Genomic DNA, 24,158 nt, shown 5'->3' with positions numbered 1-24,158 from the left:
GCAAAAGGAGAATAGAATATGGGCCAAGATTCATTCCTTCATCTGTTGATTACAGGGTGTCACTCTCTCTTGTTGGAGAAATAGGCAGTGCCTATCTCTGCTAAAAATCCTAAATATTAGTTCATAAGAGACACGTGTACTTAAAAACATTCCTTGATAGTCCATAAGGAACCCTTCAAATAAGGCTGAGGCAGTCATATATGTGTCCATAACATCCATGTGTAGAAACCATCCATGTGTGCATGGTATCGTTGTGTGCATACTATTTGATTTTTAGTATAACTTTTGAAGATAATTTATGGAAAAGCAATTTCATTGAAATAATTCAATTATCTATTTTAATGTTAGCAAGAATCCAGAGAACCAATTGGTACTTCTATGTTCAAAAATTTTCTGCTGAATGATTTCACTTAGGCAGGTGATTTGCCCATACAATCACATGGGTGATGGGTAGAGAGAGATGTAACTGAAACCTGATTTTCCAGCCTCTGTATGCGTTGTAATCTGCTTCACAGTGTGACAGTGACAGTCCCATACTAAAATGTCTGCTTCAAATATGTCATGTAGGAATGGCTCTGAATCAAATTCTGAAATTTCCTCCCTACTCACTAACCCCCAGAGAGGATTTTTTTTTATTTTACTTTGAGCTCGATAAGCTGACAGTATTGGAGTTAAACAAATATTCTTAGGTGAACCTCTGTGTCTTATGTTACTTTAGAGCAGCAGTTCTCAACCTGTGGGTTACAACCCCTTGGGTATCAAATGATCCTTTCTTAGAGGTTTCATAAAACCATTAGAAAACACAGATATTTACATTGTGATTTATAACCATAGCAAAATTACAGTTATGAAGTAGAAACAAAAATAATCTTATGGTTGGGGCTCAGCAAACATGAGGAACTGCATTAAGGGGGTCCAGCATTAGGAAGGTTGAGAACTACAGCTTTAGAAGAATTGGCCTGTGGTCTATTATAAGTAAATCCATTCAAGTGTTTGTGTTTTGACTCTTCCCTTTAATTCCTGATCTTGGAAGTAGCTGATACCCTTATGTCCATAATTTCTATTTAGTACAAACAAATTAAGTACACAGTCCTGTCGTCATGGATTCCAGAATTCACGTATGGAAAAGACAACAGAATCAGCAATTAAAATAGTATGTGACTTATGCCCCCTTCCTGTGGGAAGTATGATGTACTTGTGAACAGAGATAATCCTGGACAGGTCATCAAATGAGCAGACTTGGGACATGACAATAGATACTAAGGAAAGTAAAGAAATAGGGATGGGGTTTCTCCACAGGGCTAATGAAAAAAGGCTCACAGGCAGGGAAGATTGTTGTTGGGAGAGCTCCCTGCAGGTCACTAGGTCTGGCATTCAGGAAGACTGAAGATGTGATTTAAATGAATATTGACTATAGAATCTGTTCTGGGGAGCAGCTAAAACATCTTCAACTGCATACTTGGGCATTATAGGCCATAACAGGCTTTTAAAATAGAACAACATGATATAATTTGTGAGTTAGGGAAACTAATCTTGCTGCAGAATAGAAAGAGGAGGCCGGATGGATAAGATTGAATATGACACCAGCAGCCACAGAATACTTTCAATAAGGAAAAAAATGATGAAATCTTTGGTTAATGCAGGAGAATATGGGAAAAGTTAGGGCTGTGATACATATATGGACTTAGAATTTGTTATAGGTGATCAGCTTTTTGGTGTAGGAAGTGAGAAAAAGAAATCAAAGGCAGCTGTTACATTTTTAGTTGATTTTCATAAAAAGATGAATCTACCCTTTGATGTGTAATCATAAGATTTGGACCCAGCTTGTGGGAAAAATGAATTTATTTTAAGCACTTGAAAACTTAGCCAATGGTTGAATATAGGAGGCTAGAATCCAGACGGAAGACCTGAACCTAGAGAGAGAGCTTTGGGAAATTTCAACTTCAGGTAATTTATGAACAGGTAGGAGACAAACCAGAGACTATCTGAGGAGTAGGTATTAGAGATGTACAGTGATGCAGTTTGAGGTGGTAAATTTAAGGAGACAGATACACAAATGAGGCCTCAAAGAGAACTGAGTACCATATGCTAAGAAGGTGGAGGAATACCAAGAGAATATGGTGTCCTTGAAACTAAGGATAGAACAAAATTGTCAAAACACTTCTGTGAGGGCAAATAAGATGAGAACTGAAAGGGTCCCTGCATATTTTGAGATAGTTTTATTTTTATTTACATAAGGAATGTGTAATTATTACATAAGTAGCATGAACATATATATTGGTAGAAATATAAAACCATGTATATAATTTGTCACCCCTAATTCCATCACCCTGGATAACTACTGTTCAAATTTGATACATCTTTCCAGACTTTTTGTATATGCAAATATATGCTCTGCATCAAAATATATCTATATATAACAAAATGAGTTCATACTGTAAAAATACAGAATGGTGCATGCATTTGCTTATCATCCCCTCAAGAAATCATGATAATCTCCACAACAATCTGACTTTGGTGTATCATCTGGCTACTCATATAGGGCCCATTAAATCAAGCCACTGGGGGATTATTTGTAACATTGCAAGGCTAATTTTGTTAGAAGGGAGGGCAGAAACCAGATTGTGGTGGGCTGGAATATGAGTAGGCAGTGAGGAAATGGAACAGGGATTACACTGGCTGCTCAGGAGGCAGCCTATGAAGAGAGAGCAGAGAATGCCTAAAGTAGAAAGAGGAGTGTGCTGACAGTGTGTGTGTGTGTGTGTGTGTGTGTGTGTGTGTGTGTGTGTGTGTGTGTGTGTGTGTGTGTGAATGTGTGTGTGTGTGTGTGTGTGAGAGAGAGAGAGAGAGGAGAGAGAGAGAGAGAGAGAGAGAGAGAGAGAGAGAGAGAGAGAGAGAGAGAGAGTGAATGTGTTTGTATGCGTGCATTTTAGTCTTTTATACTGAAAAGTATTTTTCGCAGATTGGGAATATCCAGAAAAAAGATTGAGGATACAGGGGAAAGGGTGTGTCTATGAAATAACATCATAGGCAAGAAAGGACCAATTGTAGAATTGAAAAAATATGTCTCATTTTGTAAGAGACAACTGTAAAATAAGTAAGGGTAAAAACACAAGCTGATACATTTTCTTCAGATGTATCCTCTTAGGTGATTCTGGTCACCTAAGAATGGAGATATGATACCCACATGTTTTGAGTTATTTGTTGAAGATTTTTTGACCTCTCAAGAAACTCAGACCTTCTGCATTAGATCTGACCTAGCAGGTTTTCCTTTATATAATTATTGGTGTTAGAAAAGGCTAGTCTCCTGTAGGGATACAAGAGAGGGCTTTGTGGGTAAAAGTTCTTTTTGCTCTTGGAGAGGATCAGGACTCAGTTCTTAGCACTCATGTAGTGGCTCACAATCATGTGTACCTCCAGTCCCACAGGCATCTGCCTTCCTTTTCTGGCTACTGCAGGAACTGCCCACACATGGCGCACATAATGTAGGCCAACCCTCTGAAACTTAAAATAATATATATATATATATATATATATATATTATATATATATATTTATTTATTTATTTATTTGAAAGGTCTAGCCTTCTTTTTTGTTTTTGTTTGTTTGTTTGTTTGTTTGTTTTTTCGAGACAGGGTTTCTCTGTGTAGCTTTGGAGCCTATCCTGGCACTCGCTCTGGAGACCAGGCTGGCCTCGAAATCACATCAATCTGCCTGCCTCTGCCTCCCGAGTTTGGGATTAAAGGCATGTGCCACCAATGCCCGGCTAGGTCTAGCCTTCTTTAACAAGATAAAATTTTAGAAAATGTAAAAATTTAGCTACCTTACTTAACTGTTAGTATTTTAGAATCACCTATTTTTGAGAAGCTTAAGGGAAAGGTCTATTTTCCTTCCCAAAGACTCAGGGTTTGTCAAGATCTTTTGGGTATTTTTTGAGAAATGTACTGGAAAGACACAAATTGCGATTGAATTTTATTAGACTTTAGATTAGTGGCTGTAAATATTTGAGTTTTAGTTTTTCTCATTAAAATTGGAGTCCTGTCACAGAAGACCACAGAACGTAGAGGCTAATATGTACCATTGGGGTACTGCTCAGGAGAGAACATGTTACCCTGCATTGCTATCTTGTGTACATGCCAGTCAAGGAGATCCTGGACTCCTGTTCCACTCTCTTGTGGAACTACAGTCCACAAGACTAGACTTTCCTAACCAGAATTTGATGACAACATGTGCAACTATTAGAAAGTATAATAAACTTTGTCAATGATGAGCAGTCATCAGTATAATCTCTATTACTGCAGAATATAAAAATCATGAATTTATTGGAAAGTGTTAACTACCTCAAAATGCATAACCACAACAGACTCTTACATTTCCTAAATGCAGTGGAACAGATCTAGTTTTGTATTTACAGAAACAGATCTCCCGAGGCATTTTTAGGTTCACACACTAACTAAGATAAATGCTGCAGATGACCAGAAGGAAACTTTTATTTTTTTTTCCTCTTTTAAACACAAGACCCTCAAGATTAATAGGGCAATTTGGCAGTGGGTATGCAAGCACTTCTGGTGTTGAAATATCAATCCTCACAGTAAACCACTGCTAAATAAATATAATTGCTGTAATGCGTTGTGACCTTTCAAATCCTGTCAATCAATGGGAAGCATCAATGCTAGCCCTGTTCAGAAAAACTAGTTGCCATTTGTTATAACTAGCCATGTGTGTAAAGAAGTGCTATGTGTTTGTATTCAGTTCAGCAAGCAAGCTACTTTAGGCCATAAAGCAGGGGCATTAGTCTTAAATGGTATCCCTATGAGTTTCTGCAACCCAAATCCTTACTAAGTCACCAGCACAACTGTGGATTTAACTTTGCCTTTAAAAGTACAATATGAGAATCCACTTGTGCTTGCTTCAAAATGCAAGGTATTATGTACTAATGCAGTTTTCTCATAACCACTTTGATGTTCAATATAGATCTTAATTATATATCTTTGTTTTTCTATGAATTATATTTATCACTACTGTATTCTTTCAACTTTCTTCCCTGGAGCTATTTGAAGGACTTTTTTTATAGCCTTACCTGTTTGTTTTTGAACATTTTACTGACTGGAACTCAAAATGGCATTTATTATTTGCTCATTACTTTCTTAAGCAGTCTATACAACAGAGCTCCATAAAGATCTTCAAAATGTTGAGGTCTCTCTGATTGACTGTCCTCTGTCTGCTTCAAATATCCTGTTTGCCTATAAGGATGGGCATCTTTTGGGATGACTGGCCCTAGCCATGCCTCTCTGTGAGAACCCAATTCTTGAGTGGATTCCACTTTTATTCTAGTATTAATTGCTCTGTCTGTTGCTGAGATAAAATAGCTAATGAAAGAAACTTAAAGAAAGAGCTTGTTTTTGCTTAGAGTGTAAGAGTACAGCCCATGATGGCAAGGAAGACATGGAGACAGGAGAATGAGGTGACATCACGCATTGTATTTGCCATTAGAAAGAGGAGAACAAATGAAGACCAGTGCTTAGCTTGCATCTTCCTTCATTGGTCTAGAACTGCAGACCAGAGTGGTATCACCCACATCCTCCCACCTCAGTCCATCCTCTTTAGTAACCTCCTTATCACAGACATCCTCACATTTGCCTACTAGGTAATTCTAACTCCTCTCAAGGTGACAGGGAATATCAAACATCAAAGTGTTTAGAGATAACAAATCGAAGATGAAACTATGTGAGTATAATTCACCTTGATGTTTCCAGTACCTCCTTGTAGGGCTTTGCTTGCCTTGGGTAGTTACGCATATCTACGAAATGAATTATGTATTGATAGAGGAATTAAGGAAGAGTCAGAAGGCTTTATATTTAAATGATGTGTTATAGGATGGGACTTATCTGCTTAGAACAAGAAGTCCATTGGCGTTGAAAATCGTATTTACTCATCAATTTACTTATTCATGAAAGTGAAATCTAAAGTATACTATTGAATCAAAGATCTCATATTTCTTATAAGAATGTTGGCATTAATTTTTAACTCTTATTTGTATGTGCCTACACACACACACACACACACACACACACACACACACACACACACACACTCATGACATAATATTTACGTACCAACTCCAGGGCTTAACTTGGTGTAGCTGATTCCCTGATACCCATAACATTTTTAATAAATGGCCAATTCTGTGCTTTCCAGTGTGAAGGGGCAGAAGCTGTCTCAGATGGGAATATTGGGAAGAGTCAGAAACCATGTGCTATCATGTGGTGAAGTAAAAGATATATGACCATGTCAGAAAGTAGAGTGTTGGCTTGGTCATAAAGAGTCCTTCGACTTGTTGGAGAAAAGTATTAAGCAATCCAAGTTCCCTCTAAAGGAGCATTTAGGAGAATTAGTTTGTTTGAATTATATAGTAAAACCAAAGATAACAGGGACAGTTTGGAAAGTTTTCTGCTGAGTTCTGAAATATGAATGATGTGATTTCATTGAATTGATTACATTGAAATGAATGTGGAAAATTAAAAATACAATTGCTGCACATGGAATTCTAATTTATGGAAGGTTAGAGGGACAGTGGATAGGTTAATTCCTAAAGTAGTTATTCTCTGATTAATTTATTTGAAGTTATTTTTGGACCTTAAATATAATCCCACAAAACGTTATCTAGAATGCCAGTATCTCTGGCTTTGGTTGTGTAATCTGAATTTGGATTGTGTAATCTGAAATTTGGTTGTGTATTCTGAATTGCATGATTAGGACTATGTAAACCTTCGTCAATGGATTTGGTTTAAGAATTTCTGTTACATGTGGAGTGTTGGAGGCTTAACATATCATATAGAAGTAGATGCTACTATCTGTACTTCATGTGCATCTCTAGATGAATGGAAAGAAAGCTATACTACAGGAAAATATTTGTTTGTGTTTCCAATATTAATATAAATAAGATTTTCATTGCAATGAGAAGCCAGGAAATGAACTAGACAGACAGTGGAATTCATTTTCAATTTCAGATTACTGACTTTCTATTAGGATATTCAGGAGTAGTAAACTTCTATGAAGTTAGTAAATCATTTCCGAATTTATGAGTACACTATTATAAGTCTAAACATCCACTAGAAAACCACATAAGCAAGGTAAGGACATAGGTAGTTCTTTTTAATCGTCAACCTCTAGATTATAAATTATTAGTATTACCTTTCCAACTAAAAACTTGAGAGCATGTAGCTTACTTCTCCTATCTTCTCCCAATGAAGTTTTACTTCAAGAGAAGAATAAGGAGGCTCCAAGAAAGATACAATAGTTCAATTCCTTTTATTTTGTTTTTTTTCTCATAAATCATTAAGGCATTGCTTTAGCATGCAGTTGAGCTTTGACATGAAGTGTTATATAGATTTTTGAAATTACTCGAATGTTATTTTTGTTTTGTAGAATTCTTTTAGTATTTTGTTAAACCCTTTGACTTTGCCATCAACAAAGAACCTGCATAAACCTGGGAGGGAGTGTTATACCTCACTTTAACAGTAGCAGATTACTTGCCTCCTTTCCCCACAACAAAGCAAAGAATACCTGGAAATTGCATATGATTTCAATTTTGAATGGGCATGGTGACAGATCCTATAATTGCAGCAGCTACTTGCATCTCAGGTTAGCTTTCAGTTCACTGATCCAGATCTTTGAATGGCTATTATATAGAGGACCCTGACGGTTTTTATGCAAAGGACACCTTGTTGTCAAAGTAAGGGGATGTGTGTTTAAAATGAGCAGAGGTTGTGGAAGAAGGTAAGCAAGATATCACTCTACTCTCCTGAATATGGCCTACTCTAGCTTAGAATGCCAGGCATCCTCCCTCCCTCCCTTCCATTCAGAGGTACTGTCACTGGAACACAGGTGTCTGCTAAAGGTTAGCATACATTTATCTGGCTTAGCCACACCTACAGCAAAAACCTTTTGAAAAAGATACTTGGATATGAAAGTTTCTTTTCGTTATAAACAAACTAGAACTATTACAATATTCCATATAATATAATTAGAAAACCCTTTTTATAGTCACCATATAAGGGAAGATGTTACATCAAAGGCAACTGGAAATGATATGATATTGCCTTAATAATTCTTGAAGATGGTTTCTAGCCAGGTGTGGAAGTCTGGTCTGGAAACTTGATACAAGTACAAATTCTCAACCCCAGCTAACTGTCGTGAATCAGAAGCACTCCTCAAGGGTTATAATAATCTGTGTATAAATGTTTCCCCAGGTGAGTTTTAAGGAAAAGGCAAGTTTGAAAACCATTTGTGATTATTTCCTCTCATGTCAATGAAACTGTGCCAGAAACTTGGTTGCTTATAGCCACCTACATTTATTATCTCTTATTGACAGAGTTAAAAGGCTCGGATGCATTTCACTGGTGTCTCTTCTTAGGGACTTCACAGTCTCAGAATCTCATAAGGTTTCAAAGTGTTGTTGAGAACAGAAGACAGACTGGATGGGCAGCTCAGGGCAGAAACCCCCAACACAGCAGTTTCAAAATGCCTCCGGTTCTCAGGCCAGAAATGCTAGAAGGGAGCACTGTTTTCTTACCTCCTAAGTGAGCACCCTGTGTGGAGGCTATATGTGATGCTGGGCAGTAAAATTCTAGTTCTGATATTAACCCCTTCTAGTGAACAGCTTTGGAATCTGGGTCTTAGATTTTCTTTTTAAAGTGGGTTACATCTATGCCCCAGTTTCAGCCATCTCTTACACTATGTGACAGTTACTGCTTCAGAGTGGAAAATATTACAGTAATGTGGAATCTACCAATAGGTGGAGACAAGCCAATGTCTGCTTCCTTAAGAGTTAATCCAAATGAGCAGTTCAGGCACCTGTCTAAAGGACTACTGTCAGGAATGCAGATCTACACATTAATCTATGCTAAAGCTATGGGAGGAAAGTTGGAGAGGTGGTCAGTGGTGAAGAGCATTGGCTGCTCTTTTAAAGGATGCAGGTTTGATTCTCAGCACCTACATGATAGTTCATACCACCTTTATCTTCACTGCCAGGGAGTCCTTTGACTTGTGGCCCCAGTGAGCTAGCTAAAAGCAGGCATGTGGTAAACAGACATACATACAGGTAAAACACCCATACATATAAAAATGAATTTTAAAAGACAGGAATAATAATTAGTTCTTCGATGAAACAATGTAATATTCCTTCCCAAAATGCCCCACCCACACACCCACCCACAATATTTTGTAGACACTGTGTTGCTTAGCTGGGTCTCCTTGCCTCTTTGACTCCTGACTCAGGAAGGGGTAGTTTTTCCCTTTTCTTCTCTTCTTGTCCTTTTGGATACTAGCCAGAGCTTATGCACGTCCTGTCTCTGGTAGTTTGCATTTTTCGGTGTTTCTCTAGAGCTGCCCTCTGGCAAGAAGTGTGCTTCCTTGTCCACCATATATCTAACTTCCACACTGGCTTACCTCAAGGGCTGTTGGTTTTGTTTGTTTTGGTTTTTCTTTTCTTCTACTAATCTCCATTGTCCTTCTCAGAACAGCTGACAAGAATTCCAGATTGTCTGCTGTTTGTTTGCTTGTTTGTTTTGTTTTTAAGCCTAATAAATTTGTCCTCAGGCTTCTCTTGAGTTTGTTCTTAAATCATTTTATTAGTGAGATTACGACTCAAAGAGGGCAGGCATGTTTCTTCAGTGTTATCTGGCAACGATGAAGGGAGCCCCAAATCTTTCACGTAGCACAAGGTATAGTGGATGTCAACAGCTTTGCATTCTTCTCTAGGGCCACACACAAGACTCAGTGACATAAACTGTAAATTCAAGACACTTAAGGTTGACATATTATGGCCATGAGCTACTTCTTTGACTGTGCTATGTCTTCAGTTTCCCTTTCCACAATGTGTGGTAGTAGCACCAACATCCCATTAAACTATATGATTATTCCCTAAATTACCTACATGTTCATTATCTTCAAAACCTATTTATTATATTCTTTACATTAACTTATACATTTTCTAGTATTGCTTCTGGGGAAATGCTGAAAACTTTGAGAGGTGTTCTCTTACATATTTTTCCATTAAAGTCTGAGTTCTTAGGCTCTTGTCTTGCAAAATTTCCAGTTTTGCTCTTATCCCAGTACACGAATTGATGACTAGGATCAAATTCTTATAAGTACTGCAAAGAAGAAAATACATCACTTTTGCACCCATAATGATTCCGTTAATTTTCAGAACAAATCCATTCCCAACCAAATGTTACTATCCTTGTTTACCAGGTGACAGCCAGAATCTTAAATTAATAAGCTGACTTTTCCAAATATGTGTACAGTTAGTTATGGTCACATCTGTCTAATAAGGATAGATATTATTTGTTTTTATTTTCACTTTAACTTACACACCAGCAGAAGCTAGCCTGTCCTATAAAAAGATCTTTTGGAATTCACTAGTGAATGGTGATCAGAAAGACTTGATGATTTGAGACTGAGGCTGGAGGCATATAAATGGAAAGCAGGTTGGGGCAGGCACTTAGATAATTAGGAAGCAGTGTGATTATCAAAAGAACATTACAATGAAAAAAGGGGTGGGGCAGGGGTTTATAGGCAATTTCCAGGAAGATTCATAAAGAGGATACCTACAAGGAATGATGCATATCATTAACCTACAGGACACTTGAAAGCATGCCATGGAGCAGCTAAACTCAAGGTGGATTTTTTTTTTTTTTTTTCCGGTCAGGACTCCATCCTTGGAAACAAGGCACATGACCCTCTCTTCCTACAGGGATCTCTTCTCCTTTTGGCTTTGCAGTTTTCTTAATCTTTATTTTTCTATTGTGAGTAACAAAGAACTGCTGACCTAAGCCTCTTTTTTACCACTATAGATATTCCACTTTATCAAAAAGACTACCAGATGGGCTATGTGATCACCATTTATGGATATGCAACTCAATATTTTAAGGAGAAAAATCATCTCAGATATGAAATGTGTTGCTTGGAATTTTCTCTTGATTTTCTATAACTCTAATGTGGAAAGGAAGGCAGCCCATCATCTTGCAACTTGCTTTTTAAACATTTCAGAGCTTATGTCCATTGTATATGGTATTGTTTCACCTGCAACAATGCTTAAACGAGCATATACATTGAGCATATTCTTCCCAATATGCCTCTCTACCATTCCTTCCTTGTCCCTCCCTGATTCTAATTAGTCCTCCTTTCTTCCTACTCAGATACATGTCCTATACACATGCACGATTTTATGCATCTATGATAAACCTAGCAACCACACATGAAAGAAAATATACGATATTTGTTACTGTTCTCACTCTGTATTTGAAGACTCCCTGGGAAGTAAAATAAGATTCCTGTTATTCAAATCAATAAGAAACAAAATTACTTCCTAAACAGTCTTTTGTGGACATAATATAGTGTGTTAATTATAGAATTGACACTGAAATGATGAAGGTGACTGAGACTACAAACTTGGTGTTTTCTTTTGTGCTTGAATAAGATAACTCACTCAAACACAGGCAGATGATGCTGGAGCTCTAGCTCCCAAAATTTTGAGATTTGATCTTGCTAGATGAGTCTTTTCTTGAATATTTATTGTCCTATTCCTATTGGTGATGAAAATACATATTATATTTTGGGAAAATAATTACTATTAATAAAAATAACGAATGTTTCTAGAAATATTGGTACACATCTTATCCCTTAAGGTCCTTAACAGAGACCTTGTGAAGTACATGTGACCATGATTTTTACTTGAGGAATATGAGGCTAAGAAAAGACAAATGATTGGACATTTTTCCCAAGCTGAATAGTTGCTAGGCATTAATTCAAAAACTCTATGTGACATCATTGTGTTAGCTAGCTGCTGCATAATCACCCATGGCAAAGACTTGCTGATATGTGATGTGTAAAAATAACTATGATCTATCTCATCACAATGGTTTTTCTGAGGTTGCCTGACCAGACTTGCTATAGCTAAGCATGGCAGCCTGGCTGGGGGTATGACTTCCCCAGTCCTTTTTCTTTGGTTGTCATGGGCAAAATGCAGCAGCACAATGGGGGATTTCTAGCTAGGAAACTTGACTGTAGACAGTTGGCTGGGAAGCATTCACAATGCAAATTCCACACTAGCAACCAGGGGTGGAAGGAAGAACTAAATCTTGAGAATTATTTTCTGACTTCCACACAGGCACTGTGGCAGGCATGTGCCTGCAAGCACACAAAGAGGATTAATTAGTTAATTAATTAATTAATGAAAACAAAACCCCAACGTCCAGTTTACATGAAGTCACTGGGTTTTGTGATTACCTATTAGATTATCAATCATGGCTATCAACATGGTGCACTGGGAAGAGGGAACCACACCTGAAGAATTACCTCTGTCAGACTGGAATGTGGGTGTGTCTATGGGGCATTTTGTTTATTTCTAATTGATAGCAGGAGGGCTCAGTTCATTATAGGTACTGATATCTATAGAAGAGTGGACCTGGATTGTATAAGAAGGGGAGCTGACTTTGAGCCTGGAAGCCAGCCAGCCAGCAACCTTCCTCTGTGGTTTCTCCTTCAGGCTTTTGGCTTGTGATCCTGACTTGGCAGCCTTTGATGGTGAACTATGACCTGTAAGCTCACATAAAATATTCCCTTCACAAAATGCTTTTTCTCAGGATGTTTTTCACAGGAACATAAAAACAAAATCAGGACAGATACTTCATAAATCCTGAATGTCCCAGTAGGATGATGTCCTCAGCAAGAGTCAGCCATATTGAATATGTCATGGAGCAGATGACCACTTGTCAAGTCCCATGTACTAACTATACTTATGTCTTGCAGGCATGTTTCAGCTTATAGCCCTTAAGTCTCATTTGCCCTGGACAAAGATGATCAACAATAAGTCATAAACTCACTACCTTATGGAAACATGATTTTTATATCAATGTTGATTACTTCATTATTCATTTCTCCAATGAGTACTTTGTAAATGACAGCAATGTAAAAAGGTTGGCGGTGTCTGCTTAATTCTTCTCTTCTGTGTCTTCCCCTGTGCCATTAGAACTCCAGAAGTGGAAGCCAATTGGTGAACCTAGAAAACTATGGGCATGATGACTCAACTATAATTTTTTTATGGTTTCATGACATGTCAACTGGCCATACATTCTCTCTTGAAGTGTTTCATTATAAGAACAGTCTATATTGTATAGAACAGTGGTACTCAGAAAAACAAGGCAAATATGTTCATTGTAGAAATAGTATATCTCCACTATTAAAAATGAAAAAGACAATCTTACCTTTACTGGAGGCTCAGTGGCTGGCTCTGTTAGATCCTCTTCAGGGCTAGCCCAAATGGAGTCTCAAATAGTAATATTCTGGACCCAGCTCTGTCTCCACTTCCAAATGTTTCCGCCCTTTTGCTACCTTTATAGTAAACAGTGTAAGCATCTTGGTAGTGCAGAAGTTATTCTGCCGAGACCCTCTTGTCTAGCCCTTTCATTATCAGACTAAGAAAGAGACAGTAGACCCTAAGGAACTGGAATTTCTCCAGGACTCTCCTATTGGGAGAAGCAATAAACTGAAACCTGGTGCCAGCCGGTGTTCAAGTTTGACTACTACAAGAGATTTCATACAGTGGTGACAACTTGTCAAAAGAGCTTGTAGGTGAGACTGAATTCCAGACAATGGTGATGGGCTGAACCACATTTTGACTAGAACTATTTGGAAGTGCAAATTTCTTGTCCACTGTTTAAAGCCTACCTCTCGTGATAACAGTCTGCAGGTGGACCTGCTGTATATGTCACTTTGTTCTCAGCCACCTTACCCTGGTTTCACCTCTCACTTTTATGCATTCTCTATATTTATGTGTTTAATTCACTTTTTGAGGACAGGTGGTTGCTCCCAGCTTGTTAGGACAGCCAGGGACAGGCATCAACTCTAACTACTCCAGTAACGACACCATGCTTAGGAAAAGCAGTATTGCAGTCTCCTCTTAATGAATTTATAACATGTCAACTTTTCTCATTTTTGTGACAATATGACCTGTGTAGCAAAGCAATGATTGAGGTTTATCCCTAGGGGAATACGTTGAGTGATTTGACAAGCAACTCTTCTTTTATGTTTAGAATAAGAATATCCCTGTGACCTTCAGGACTGGGTTGTGACTAACTCTGCTTCTCAGCTCACAGAATGCTTTGAGTTCTGCTCAGGAGCATTTATTTCTCTTTTCTGTTTGAAGCCAGGTCAGTGGATCTGAGGTGACTGTGCTAGCATTTTTGGTTCTCACCCCAGCACTTTTTTTTCCTGTGTATTACTTTATAAAGTTCTATATTGGAACACCCATAAAGGACTCTGTGTGCCTTCCTTGATCTGACAACTTATATAACTAGCATGGCCATCTTACAAAGGAAACCCTCTGTTTAATTGGTGTGGGTTGCATACACATGTACATATGTTTGTACACATTCTGGTGGAGGCTCGAGAGCAGCTGTGCCTGGTATTTATCTCAGATGCTGAACATCCTGTCTGTTTTTAACAAGTGTGGTTATTTTCATGTGAATGTGAATGCAGGTGCATTAGTAAAGATATGTACTATACATATGATATGCAAGAGTCTGCAAATGACAGAGGGCCTCAGATTCCCTAGAACTGTGCTTACAGGCTGTTGAAAAATGCCTGCTGTAGGTGCTGTGAACTGAATTCTAGTCCTCTGCTAGAGCAGTAACAATCTCTCCCTACATCTTGTTTGTTTATGGTTTGTTTGTTTGTTTGTTTTTGAGGCAGTTTCTCTTACTTTTACCTAGAGCTAGTCAAAGTAACTAGGTTGTCTAACCAGCAATTTCCTAAGATATACCTACTTCAACCTACCAGCTTGAGATAACAAACTCAGGTCACCTTGGCTGACATTTTAGATGGCTACTTTGTATCCAGCTTATCCCAGCCTACGTCTTTCATGATTACTTCAGCATCATAGAAAACTGACTTCAACACTTCTGGTCTGGCTTTCTCACGGGGATTTTCTTATCATCACTGCTACACCATTAAGTGTCCTATTAGAATTTGAAAAACAATTCTCATACTAGTCCTCCACATGCTGGACTTGGTGCTAACCACTGAACTAGGATCACTTGTGATAGTCTAAGGATACTTTTGTGTCTTTAAATCAGACTATCAGACTGTTGAGACAAGGAACCCCAAAGAAATGGGAATTTCCCCAGGAGTTTCATGACAGTAGAAGGAAAATTAACAGTCAGAGTCTTGGAAATAAATTTCACACAGTTCTAACAAATTGCCTGGCCACCTTAACAGAATGAGATTGAAGTTCAGACAATGATGGACAAAAGTGGATGGGCCCACACCTTGACCTGGACTGCTTAGAGGTGGATATCTGTGGACCTCTACTTACACTTTTGCCCCATTTTAGAATTCCTGGATCTCTTTAGGAGCACAGGATCTCTCTGTCCCTCTTTCTAACATGGCCTCAGTAATAAAATCATCCCTCCACTCCCGGGTGTTTAATTGGCTTCTTGAGTACAGATGGCTGAATTTGGCTTCTTGTGGCAGAGGCTATGACACCAAATTTGGTAACAATATCAGTGCAACAAAAAGGTATCAAAACATATGCCGGGAGCTTCTGGCATCCTTACCACTGTACAGCAGGAGAAGTCCCATGCCCAGCTGCAGAATACCCTGCCTGTCAGCACTGCCTGTGGCAGTTGCTAGTGTGAATGGGGAAATTGTAAAGTGTCTGCATGTTTCTTTGCACCAGCAGCATGGGAGTGCCAGCTATTGTTGTTGTAAAGGAACCCAGTTCTAAATCTGTGTACTTGGATCGCTGTGCTCAGTTTATTTAGAACATGGCATTTGGAGAGAGATAAAATACCAGCACACTGTGCCTTTGCCTTTTCTTATTTTCTTGAGCAATTTGGCTGGGTCTTTTTGCCAGACAATTAGCTAGTTGTGGGATATAGGAGGGAGGGATCTTGAAGAAGAATGTTATCATGATGCCCACTGTGATAGACCTTTGTAGTGTTAATTTGAGTAGGAATAATCATCTGTATTGATTTATAAGGATGGAATTGAGTTGTGACTTTGATTCAAAGAAGAAAGCAGGCATGAACAGTTTGATTTATGGTAGTATTAAGGCAAATATTTCAGATTCAGTTTCTGCAGTCTAAAGTTGCCTGTCTGGTGTTTACATGTCAGAATACATTCAGCAATTTCTTGATGAGAAATATACCCCAGATGGAATCTGTAATTTATTTTTGAGGCCAGAGTTCTCAGCTATATTTTGTGCTGACCTCTTGGAGATTGGAGAGGAAGCAACCTGGGACTCAATCATTCATATCTGAGAGTGGGTTGATTTGGAAAGAGATGAATAGGCTTATGAGAAACTGATGGTTTATAACCATGCAGATTACCTTGATTCTGGATATAGTGCTGATTTTCAACTATGAAAATTTACTGCATTTATAAGGTATCTTTCCTACTTGAGTGATGGAAACTATTGTCCTAAAGTGTATGATATCCTGAAGTTTCAGTTAAGAAGAAAACTGCCAAGTGGCCTTTTGAAATGCCTTGGCTCATGCAATTTGTGACCATAACGAATATACTTTTATTCACAGTCACTCTTTGTATGTCTCTCCACTATGGCTGTAATGACACTTTCCCAATTCTCCAAGTTCTGGTTGTGCTTTTGACAATATTTGCCACACCAAGACATAATTCTCTGCCTTGGCCATGTTTAGTTTCAAAGCATAAGTTGCATGAGGTCAAGATAAAAGCCTTTGTCTGAAGATGGCAGATGAATCCTTACTAAACACTAAATGAATGACATGTTTCTGTAGTGTCAGGGTCTTGAAATTTCTTGGATGTGGGTTCAAGAGGGACACGGATACACATGGTTGTGGGTAAGGATGTTATTAGAAGAGTTATTCATGTCATAGACAGGCAGGCACAGACAATAACATGGCAGGTGCTCGGCAGAGAGTTGAAGGTTCAGCACCAAAGACAGACAGAATGGTAGGGGCTTTGCAGAAGGGAATCATAACCCATGAGGCAGAAGCATGGACACATATTCATGCTGTCTAATAGAGGTGGTTTCATAACAAGAAACTGAAGCCAGACTCTTGGTTCTTAAGCAGCAAGCAGGGAAAGGGGTGAAAAAGTAGGATGTTTGACTACCAACGTTCCCTTTGATGTCATCTCACTTCCCCAGGTATTGTAGTTTATATTATTTGTCACTTTGACACACCTGAGAAGAGGGAATCTTAATTGCAAATTTGTCCCTACCAGATAGATCCCTACTTATGCTTCGGGGGCATTTTCTTGATTTTTAATTGATATGAGGTAGTCTAACCCACTGTTGGTGTTGCTGACAGGGAAGTAATCCTGAGCTATATAGAAAAGATATTGAAAACTGAATCAGGATCAAGCCAATAAGCAATATTCCTCTGCGGTTTCTCTGTCAAGGTCCTGCCTTGCATTCTCATCTTGACTTCACTTGATGATGGATAGCATGTAATATGGAATAAATGTCTTCTTGCTGAAGTTACCTTTGGTCATAGTATTTAGTCACAGCATTAGAAAGTAAACTAGAACACTGGATAAGATATCCAGTACTTGGAAGCTTGTCTACCTAGAGACTACCCAGACATGGCCCAAGTAAGCTACCTATCAGTATCTGGGAGTGAAAGTCTGCTGCCGGTATTGTGTTCTTACAGATCCTACCTGTCACGTCTTGATATACACTGGAATGCTAAGGAATCTTCCAAAATATCTCAGTTCCAAGAATTTCACAACACAGTACTGGCTCTGGTTTCTCATCCTTGATCTTTCAGAGTTGTACCTAAAACAATCTTCAAGCACCTTAGAGGATTGGGTGACATACTCATTTTTGAACACCATGGTCATAGCAAATGTCCTTGAATGTTCTTTCTAATGGATATTGTATGTTCCTGCAGGGAGCATGACTTCGGCAACTTCACCTATCATTTTAAAATGGGATCCAAAAAGTTTGGAAATCCGGACACTCACAGTGGAAAGGCTGTTGGAGCCACTAGTGACACAGGTAAGGGGTTTGTTACTATGTATGATTCCTTGGTGATTTCCATGAACCTATGAGGACTGTGGAAGTCTTAAAGAGGATGCATCATGCCATCATGCTGATTACTAAGTAAATATTATTTCCCCAGCTGTGAACTGTCTCATTGCCTTGTATCACTTAAAGTAGCTTTTGAGCAATTTTTTTTAAAATGAAGTTGTTGAGATAATTAAAGAGAGGGCCCTTGGTGAAGAGAGCCCTCAATTGCAACACCGGATGGATTCATTGTCTAAATGAGCCATTCCTCATTCACTTGCAGATTCGAATGCATAGGGAAAAACTTTTGACTGTTTCCTAGCAGTGAATATTTATTTAATCACTTTCCTCTCTGTTTCCTGGGGCAAACTTCATCCTATTAGAATTGGGGGGTTGCTTCATTTGGGGGTTGGTACATTTCCACAAGGTGAATGTCAAGGGCACAGAATGTCATCAGGTTTTAGATGTTGACAATTAATGTATAGTGTCTCATGAATCATGTCCTCAGCGATCTGCACTCTTAAGTTCCTACGATATGAAAATGTGAACTTTTTATGATGCATTTGTAGAGATTCATTATGCCACATGAAGCTTGAGGCTATTTTTATTGGTTTGTGCTAGATGCTTTAACAAATTACCATCAAGTTAATGGCTTCAAGCAACATAGATTTATTGTTTGATGGTTTTAGAGGTCAGAAAATTTAATGTCAAGGCATTGGCAGTGCTGCACTCTCATTGGATACTTGAGTAGAAAATCATGCCCTTGCTTTTTCTAGCTTCTAGAAGCCTCTTGCCTTCTGGGGCCTCTTCCAATATGTTTGAGGTCAGCATTATAGCATCTGTGCATTTCTTTTCCTTATCTCTGCTTTATTCATGTATGCTCTCTTAGAGCGAACCTCTTAGGCTCTATTATGTTGAGCCTACTCAAATATACCAGAAAAATTTCTACATTTGCATTTTTTTAACCTAATTGTGTCTTTAAAGTCCTTTTGCTATTTAAGGTAACATACTTAGTTTCCATGAATAGAAGGTAGCTGTTTTGAGAGGACTGGGGTGTGTCATTCACTGTAACGTGACTTGATTGTGTCCTCCCCATGTGCGAAATATTTTCATTAAGTCCCCAAGTTACTCAAAATCTCAAATATTATAGCATCAATTACATTTCAAAATCTCACTCTGTATTGCCTTTAAAGCCTCCAGTCTCATGTGAGCCCTTTAGGGATAAGTCAAGTGAAGTTGTTCCACACCAGTGAGCAAGGCATAGTCTTCGGGTAAAAGAGACAGACAATCTTAGTTACAGACATCACAATTCCAGAAGCAAGGGAGTACAAGAATAAACTTTGCCAGCCTCAAGTGTAGAGCTTCCTCTGGGCAAGTGTTACTAGACTCTAAGTCCTGTGAGCAACCCTCTGGGGCTTGAGAACCTGCCCCTTGAGCCACTTCTTTTTCATGGCTCCCTGGCCATATTGTTCCTGTTCATATGTGATCATAGTTTCTGGAGGTCAAATTTGGGGGACCTAATCCGCCCATTGATGTCTACCTTTTAAGTCCAAGCTTTTAACCATTTCAAGAATCTTTAGTTTACCATTTGTACCTGTGATAATTCATTCCGTTGAACAATTTCCTCTAGAAAGTCTTTTTTTCGATATTCCCATGTGCAGGCCCCAGTCACAATGGCTAAGGTAACCCCATGTCACACAACTAGGGTTTCCACATCACCCTTTACTTACTGAATACTTTAAAGTGTGTATTCATATAAGGGACTAGCAAACGGCCATCAGGTCATACATTAGACTGCCTCTCTTATTAAATGAAGAATCTTATGTTTTGGGAGTGGAGTTGATAACGTAATAACCCTCGAGGAATGAGATTTATTAGAAGAAAGGCCTTTGTATCTCTGTTTGTAATCTCTTGCATGTTTTTAGTAACTAGACAGGAGAAATGAAGCCATTCCTTCATGGCTTTGCTTAGAAATATCTTCAGTTAAATATCTATGCTTATCACTGTTCTAGTTTCCTCATAATTATTCTGTTACTCTCTAACAAACTTTTCTTTTCCTCTGCTTTACAACACCGTGCTTCTGAATTCTTTCTGAGCCCCTGCTAATGTCATCTTTGATGGTTATATTTCTTAAAAGACTCTTTATGGTGATTTGGGTCAGTCTTCAAGATGACAAACATTGTCTGCACCATGTTCCTGGTGTTTTGAACTATCACCATTGGGCTTTTATAGACATACTTAAGAAACAAACACGCAAAACAAAGCAAAATAACCCAAAACCTTCAAACAAGGAAATCAGTGATTGCAATATCACATTTATTCATTGTGTGTCAGGGCATGGAAGCTGGAAGTCAGAGGGCAGCATTTGAGAGTTAATTCTCTCCTTCTACCTTCTGGGGTCTGGGGATGGAACTCAGGTCATGACCTTGCTGGCAAGTAGCTTTACCTGTAGACCTATCTCACTGATACAAGAAGGTTTATTATTATTGATTATTATTGCTAATTATTATTATTTATGCTCCTCATGCTTCTTTCATTCATTGTCTTCCTCTAATCAATCTGAAGACTACATAAAAGCCCTACTTTCCAAAGAAAGGATCTATTAGTTTCCAGTTGCTGCTGCCATAATTTACTACTGTTTTACCCTGTAGTTTAAAGACTACAGATACTATTACATCACAGTTCTGAGATGAGAAGTCCTAGTATCAGGGTGTTTGTAGGGCTGCATTTCTTGAGGATTTTTACAATGTAGGCTCCACATTTTACATTTATTAATGTGAGGGACTCATCTGTTGCCTCTCTTTGCCTCACCTCCCTCCATCTCCAGAGCCGGCAGCCTTGCCAGCCCCAAATAACGTCCTGTGACCAACGTTCAGAGGATCTCCTCTGCTGATCTTCAATCCTCCTGCATCTATTTTATGAGGTTCTGGTGACCACATGCCCCAAGATGCTCTAACCATCCGCATAGCTATTTTCCCACTTCAGTTAATATATTCCCTAGACCCTTATGTGTTTTTGATCAAATATTTCCTGTGTATTTTCAACTTGTTTACGATTCCTGCTGGTTCTTTGATCGTATGCTGACTCCCTACTCAGCTTGTGTTCTGTGAATGAGAGTCAGTTGATGAAATGTTGGTTAGTGGGTGACAGTCAGAACAAAGTAAACAATGGGACATTTTTATAATCACTTGATAGAGTGGTTTTGTCCTTTAAGTATAAACACAAATTTGGCCTTGCATTTTAATTTTTAATACTAAATTACTCTTTTCATTATGTTTAATGGAAAGGTTTTTGTGAGGTACTAGAATCAGTCGACCTATTGTTCGAGGTGTGTGTGTAGAGGGCTACTTTAGGAGATACCTTTGAAACAAGAGAAGACTGGCCTCACATGATCCTCCATGAAAGCAAGTATACCTTTTTCCGGCCTTTTAAATGCTCCCTTCATTATATACATACCGGTAATATTTAGCTTATGGACTAAATGTAATGAAGTATTAAAACATAGTACTTAGTATTATGTAAATGGTGAATGAATGTAGTTTTCTCTTTTTCCTACTGTTATATATATATATATATATATATATATATATATTCATTTTCATATAAACCAATAATGAGAAGTATGGCATTATGTGATATTGTAGAGAAGTAAAATTATGTGGACTTTTAATTGTTAAAAATTTCAACTTTGTTTTGCTCTGAACTTAGTCCATCTCAAAACATCTTCTGTTGGATAAAATCAGTGATTCAGAAAGGATCATATTATTATAGACACTGTTTGACATTAGAGGGATTTAGCTCTGCAGCTAACCACAATGTCCATCAAGTACCTCCAATGTCTGCAAGCTTTAACTTGCATGCTACAAGTTTGTAAAAATGCTTCCATACATGCTGTTGCTAAGCTGGATTTTTTTTTTAATTTAATAGCATGTAGAGAAACACACTAAGCTCATGAATGAACCCTTTAAATTCAACTGACAGGATTGCTGGTTCTTGGGGCACTTAAGAAAGACAAAAGAGACATAAAACATTAGGTGTAAATTCCATAACTGATGTTTAAAGAAAAATGTAGAAGACAGAGAAAAAAATGAATCACAGCACCAGTTGTATCAAGTGCATGCGTACAACTTCATGAATAAAATATTGTTCATTGGAAAATTGAATGCCCTGGGAACACGTTTTACTGCCTCACACTTTTTTGAGAGCTTTGATAATAGCTGAAACAAACAACAAAAAGAAGTCAGTGTGCTCAGAGTCAGTTCCTTCACTTTAATAAGAAAGATGACATTGAGAATTTGCTATTGACAGACATTTAAATATTATGGTAATTGTTGCCTAATATGAATTAACATGTGTATGACATATATTTGTCTGAAAGTGTTGTGATGGAAAGATTATTTATGGAGAAATTTTGCATAATTTTTAAAAATTATTTATTTTTTTTTGTTTGCCCAGACAGGGTTTCTCTGTGGCTTTGGAGCCTGTCCTGGAACTAGCTCTTGTAGACCAGGCTGGTGTTGGACTCTCAGAGGTCCACCTGCCTCTGCCTCCCGAGTGCTGGGAATAAAGGCATGCACCACCAACACCCGGCTGTAATTTTGCATAATTTAAATCCTGAAATAATTGATCTAGTGAACTTCTGTCATTGTGGAAGAGGCCTGAACTTGATGTAAATGGAAATATTGAGGAGTTTAGTTGACTGCATTCTGTGACAATAAGTGCTATTATGAATCAAAAATACTTTGCTCAGTAACTTTATGAGAAAAATCATATGTACATGTACACACATATGTACACAGGGTATGCATCTGTATTAAAGAACTCTCAGATACTTTTTAGCAAAATTATAGATAATATGTAACTTAATGCGAAACACTCATCCTTCCCATCCAAGTCATAAACTCCCATTAGTAGCTACATTTACTATACCATGGTAGCATTAAATGTGTTTAATATTTTTATTTGTTTTGCTAACTAGTATTTTATCTCTGTATGTTATGTTTCTGTGCGGGTATACCTGTGTGCAGTGCCTGCCGAGGCCATAAGAGGGTGTGGGGTGGCTTGATGCTGGAGTTACTGGCAGTTGGGAACTGCCTGGTGTGGGTGGGGACAATTGAACTCGGGTCCTTTGAAAGAGCAACAAGTGCTCTTTCGCACCAAGTTTCCTCTCCAAATCTCTCCATTACTTTTAAGAAGATTTTTTTAAAGAGGCCTCAAGTTTCCCCTTTAAAGAATTAGAATAAAAAGGATATTTAAAGACACTAAAAAAAAAAAAAACAGAATTTAATGACTGTGAAACTAGAACTGCAAGAATAGAATACAAGAGTAAAATAACTGTGATGAGTACAAATTCTATTCTTCTCTAATGTGCCAAAGAAACCTCTTCTCAAGGGACAGGGACAATGAAAAGGGAGGAATGAGGAGTGGACTTTGGGAGCCCATCCCACACGGAGCCTAGACGCATTGGGGTGGGCCTAGGCACTATCCCAAAGGATATGGCAGACTCTGAAGACCGCCTATGGAAGGCCTCACCCTTTCTGGGGAGCAGAAAGTGTATGGGGATAGGTAGGATGTTAGTTGGAGGGGGGGCGTTGAAGGGGAGAAGGGGAGGGAAAGGGAACTGGGATTGACGTGTAAAACAATCTTGTTTCTAATTCAAATTTTACAAAATGGAGAAAAAAATAAATTAAAAAAAAGAGCTGGGCGTTGGTGGCGCACACCTTTAATCCCAGCACTAGGGAGGCAGAGGCAGGTGGATCTCTGTGAGTTCGAGGCCAGCCTGGTCTCCAGAGCTAGTGCCAGGATCGGCTCCAAAGCTACACAGAGAAACCTGTCTCGAAAAACCAAAATAAATAAATAAATAAATAAATAAATAAATAAATAAATAAATAAAATTAAGAGAGAGGAAATCAGGTGAGAAGGAGAGAGATGACAGGAAGCCCAGGAGAACTAACTCCACCTGTCACTCCCCATTGCAGCTGCCAGAACACCTGAGGGAACGGAACGTGTGTGTTAAGTAACATCACAGCTACCCAAAGATACCCAAGAGCAGGTGGAATGCTGGCGTAAACCATATAAACATGGGAAATCTGTTTAAAGATAGGTTCCT

At 38.4% G+C, this 24,158-nt stretch overlaps 1 protein-coding gene across 5 annotated transcripts in view; it reads left to right on the top strand.

Moving 5' to 3' along the window:
- Window positions 1–24,158, top strand: part of Ctnna2 (catenin alpha 2) — a 1,115,196-nt gene that overhangs the window by 115,543 nt on the left and 975,495 nt on the right. For all 5 annotated transcript variants that reach the window (XM_027429452.2, XM_035448606.1, XM_027429453.2 and 2 more), the window contains one exon: window positions 17,934–18,040. In XM_027429452.2, the coding sequence (XP_027285253.1) occupies window positions 17,939–18,040 (102 nt within the window). In that variant the 5' untranslated portion in view covers window positions 17,934–17,938. The remainder of the gene's footprint in view (window positions 1–17,933; window positions 18,041–24,158) is intronic.

This window comes from Cricetulus griseus, chromosome 8 (assembly GCF_003668045.3).
Source record: "Cricetulus griseus strain 17A/GY chromosome 8, alternate assembly CriGri-PICRH-1.0, whole genome shotgun sequence".
Taxonomy (NCBI): domain Eukaryota; kingdom Metazoa; phylum Chordata; class Mammalia; order Rodentia; family Cricetidae; genus Cricetulus; species Cricetulus griseus.
The sequence above is the reverse complement of the archived record's forward strand: the minus strand, read 5'-3'. Positions and strand labels throughout refer to the sequence as shown.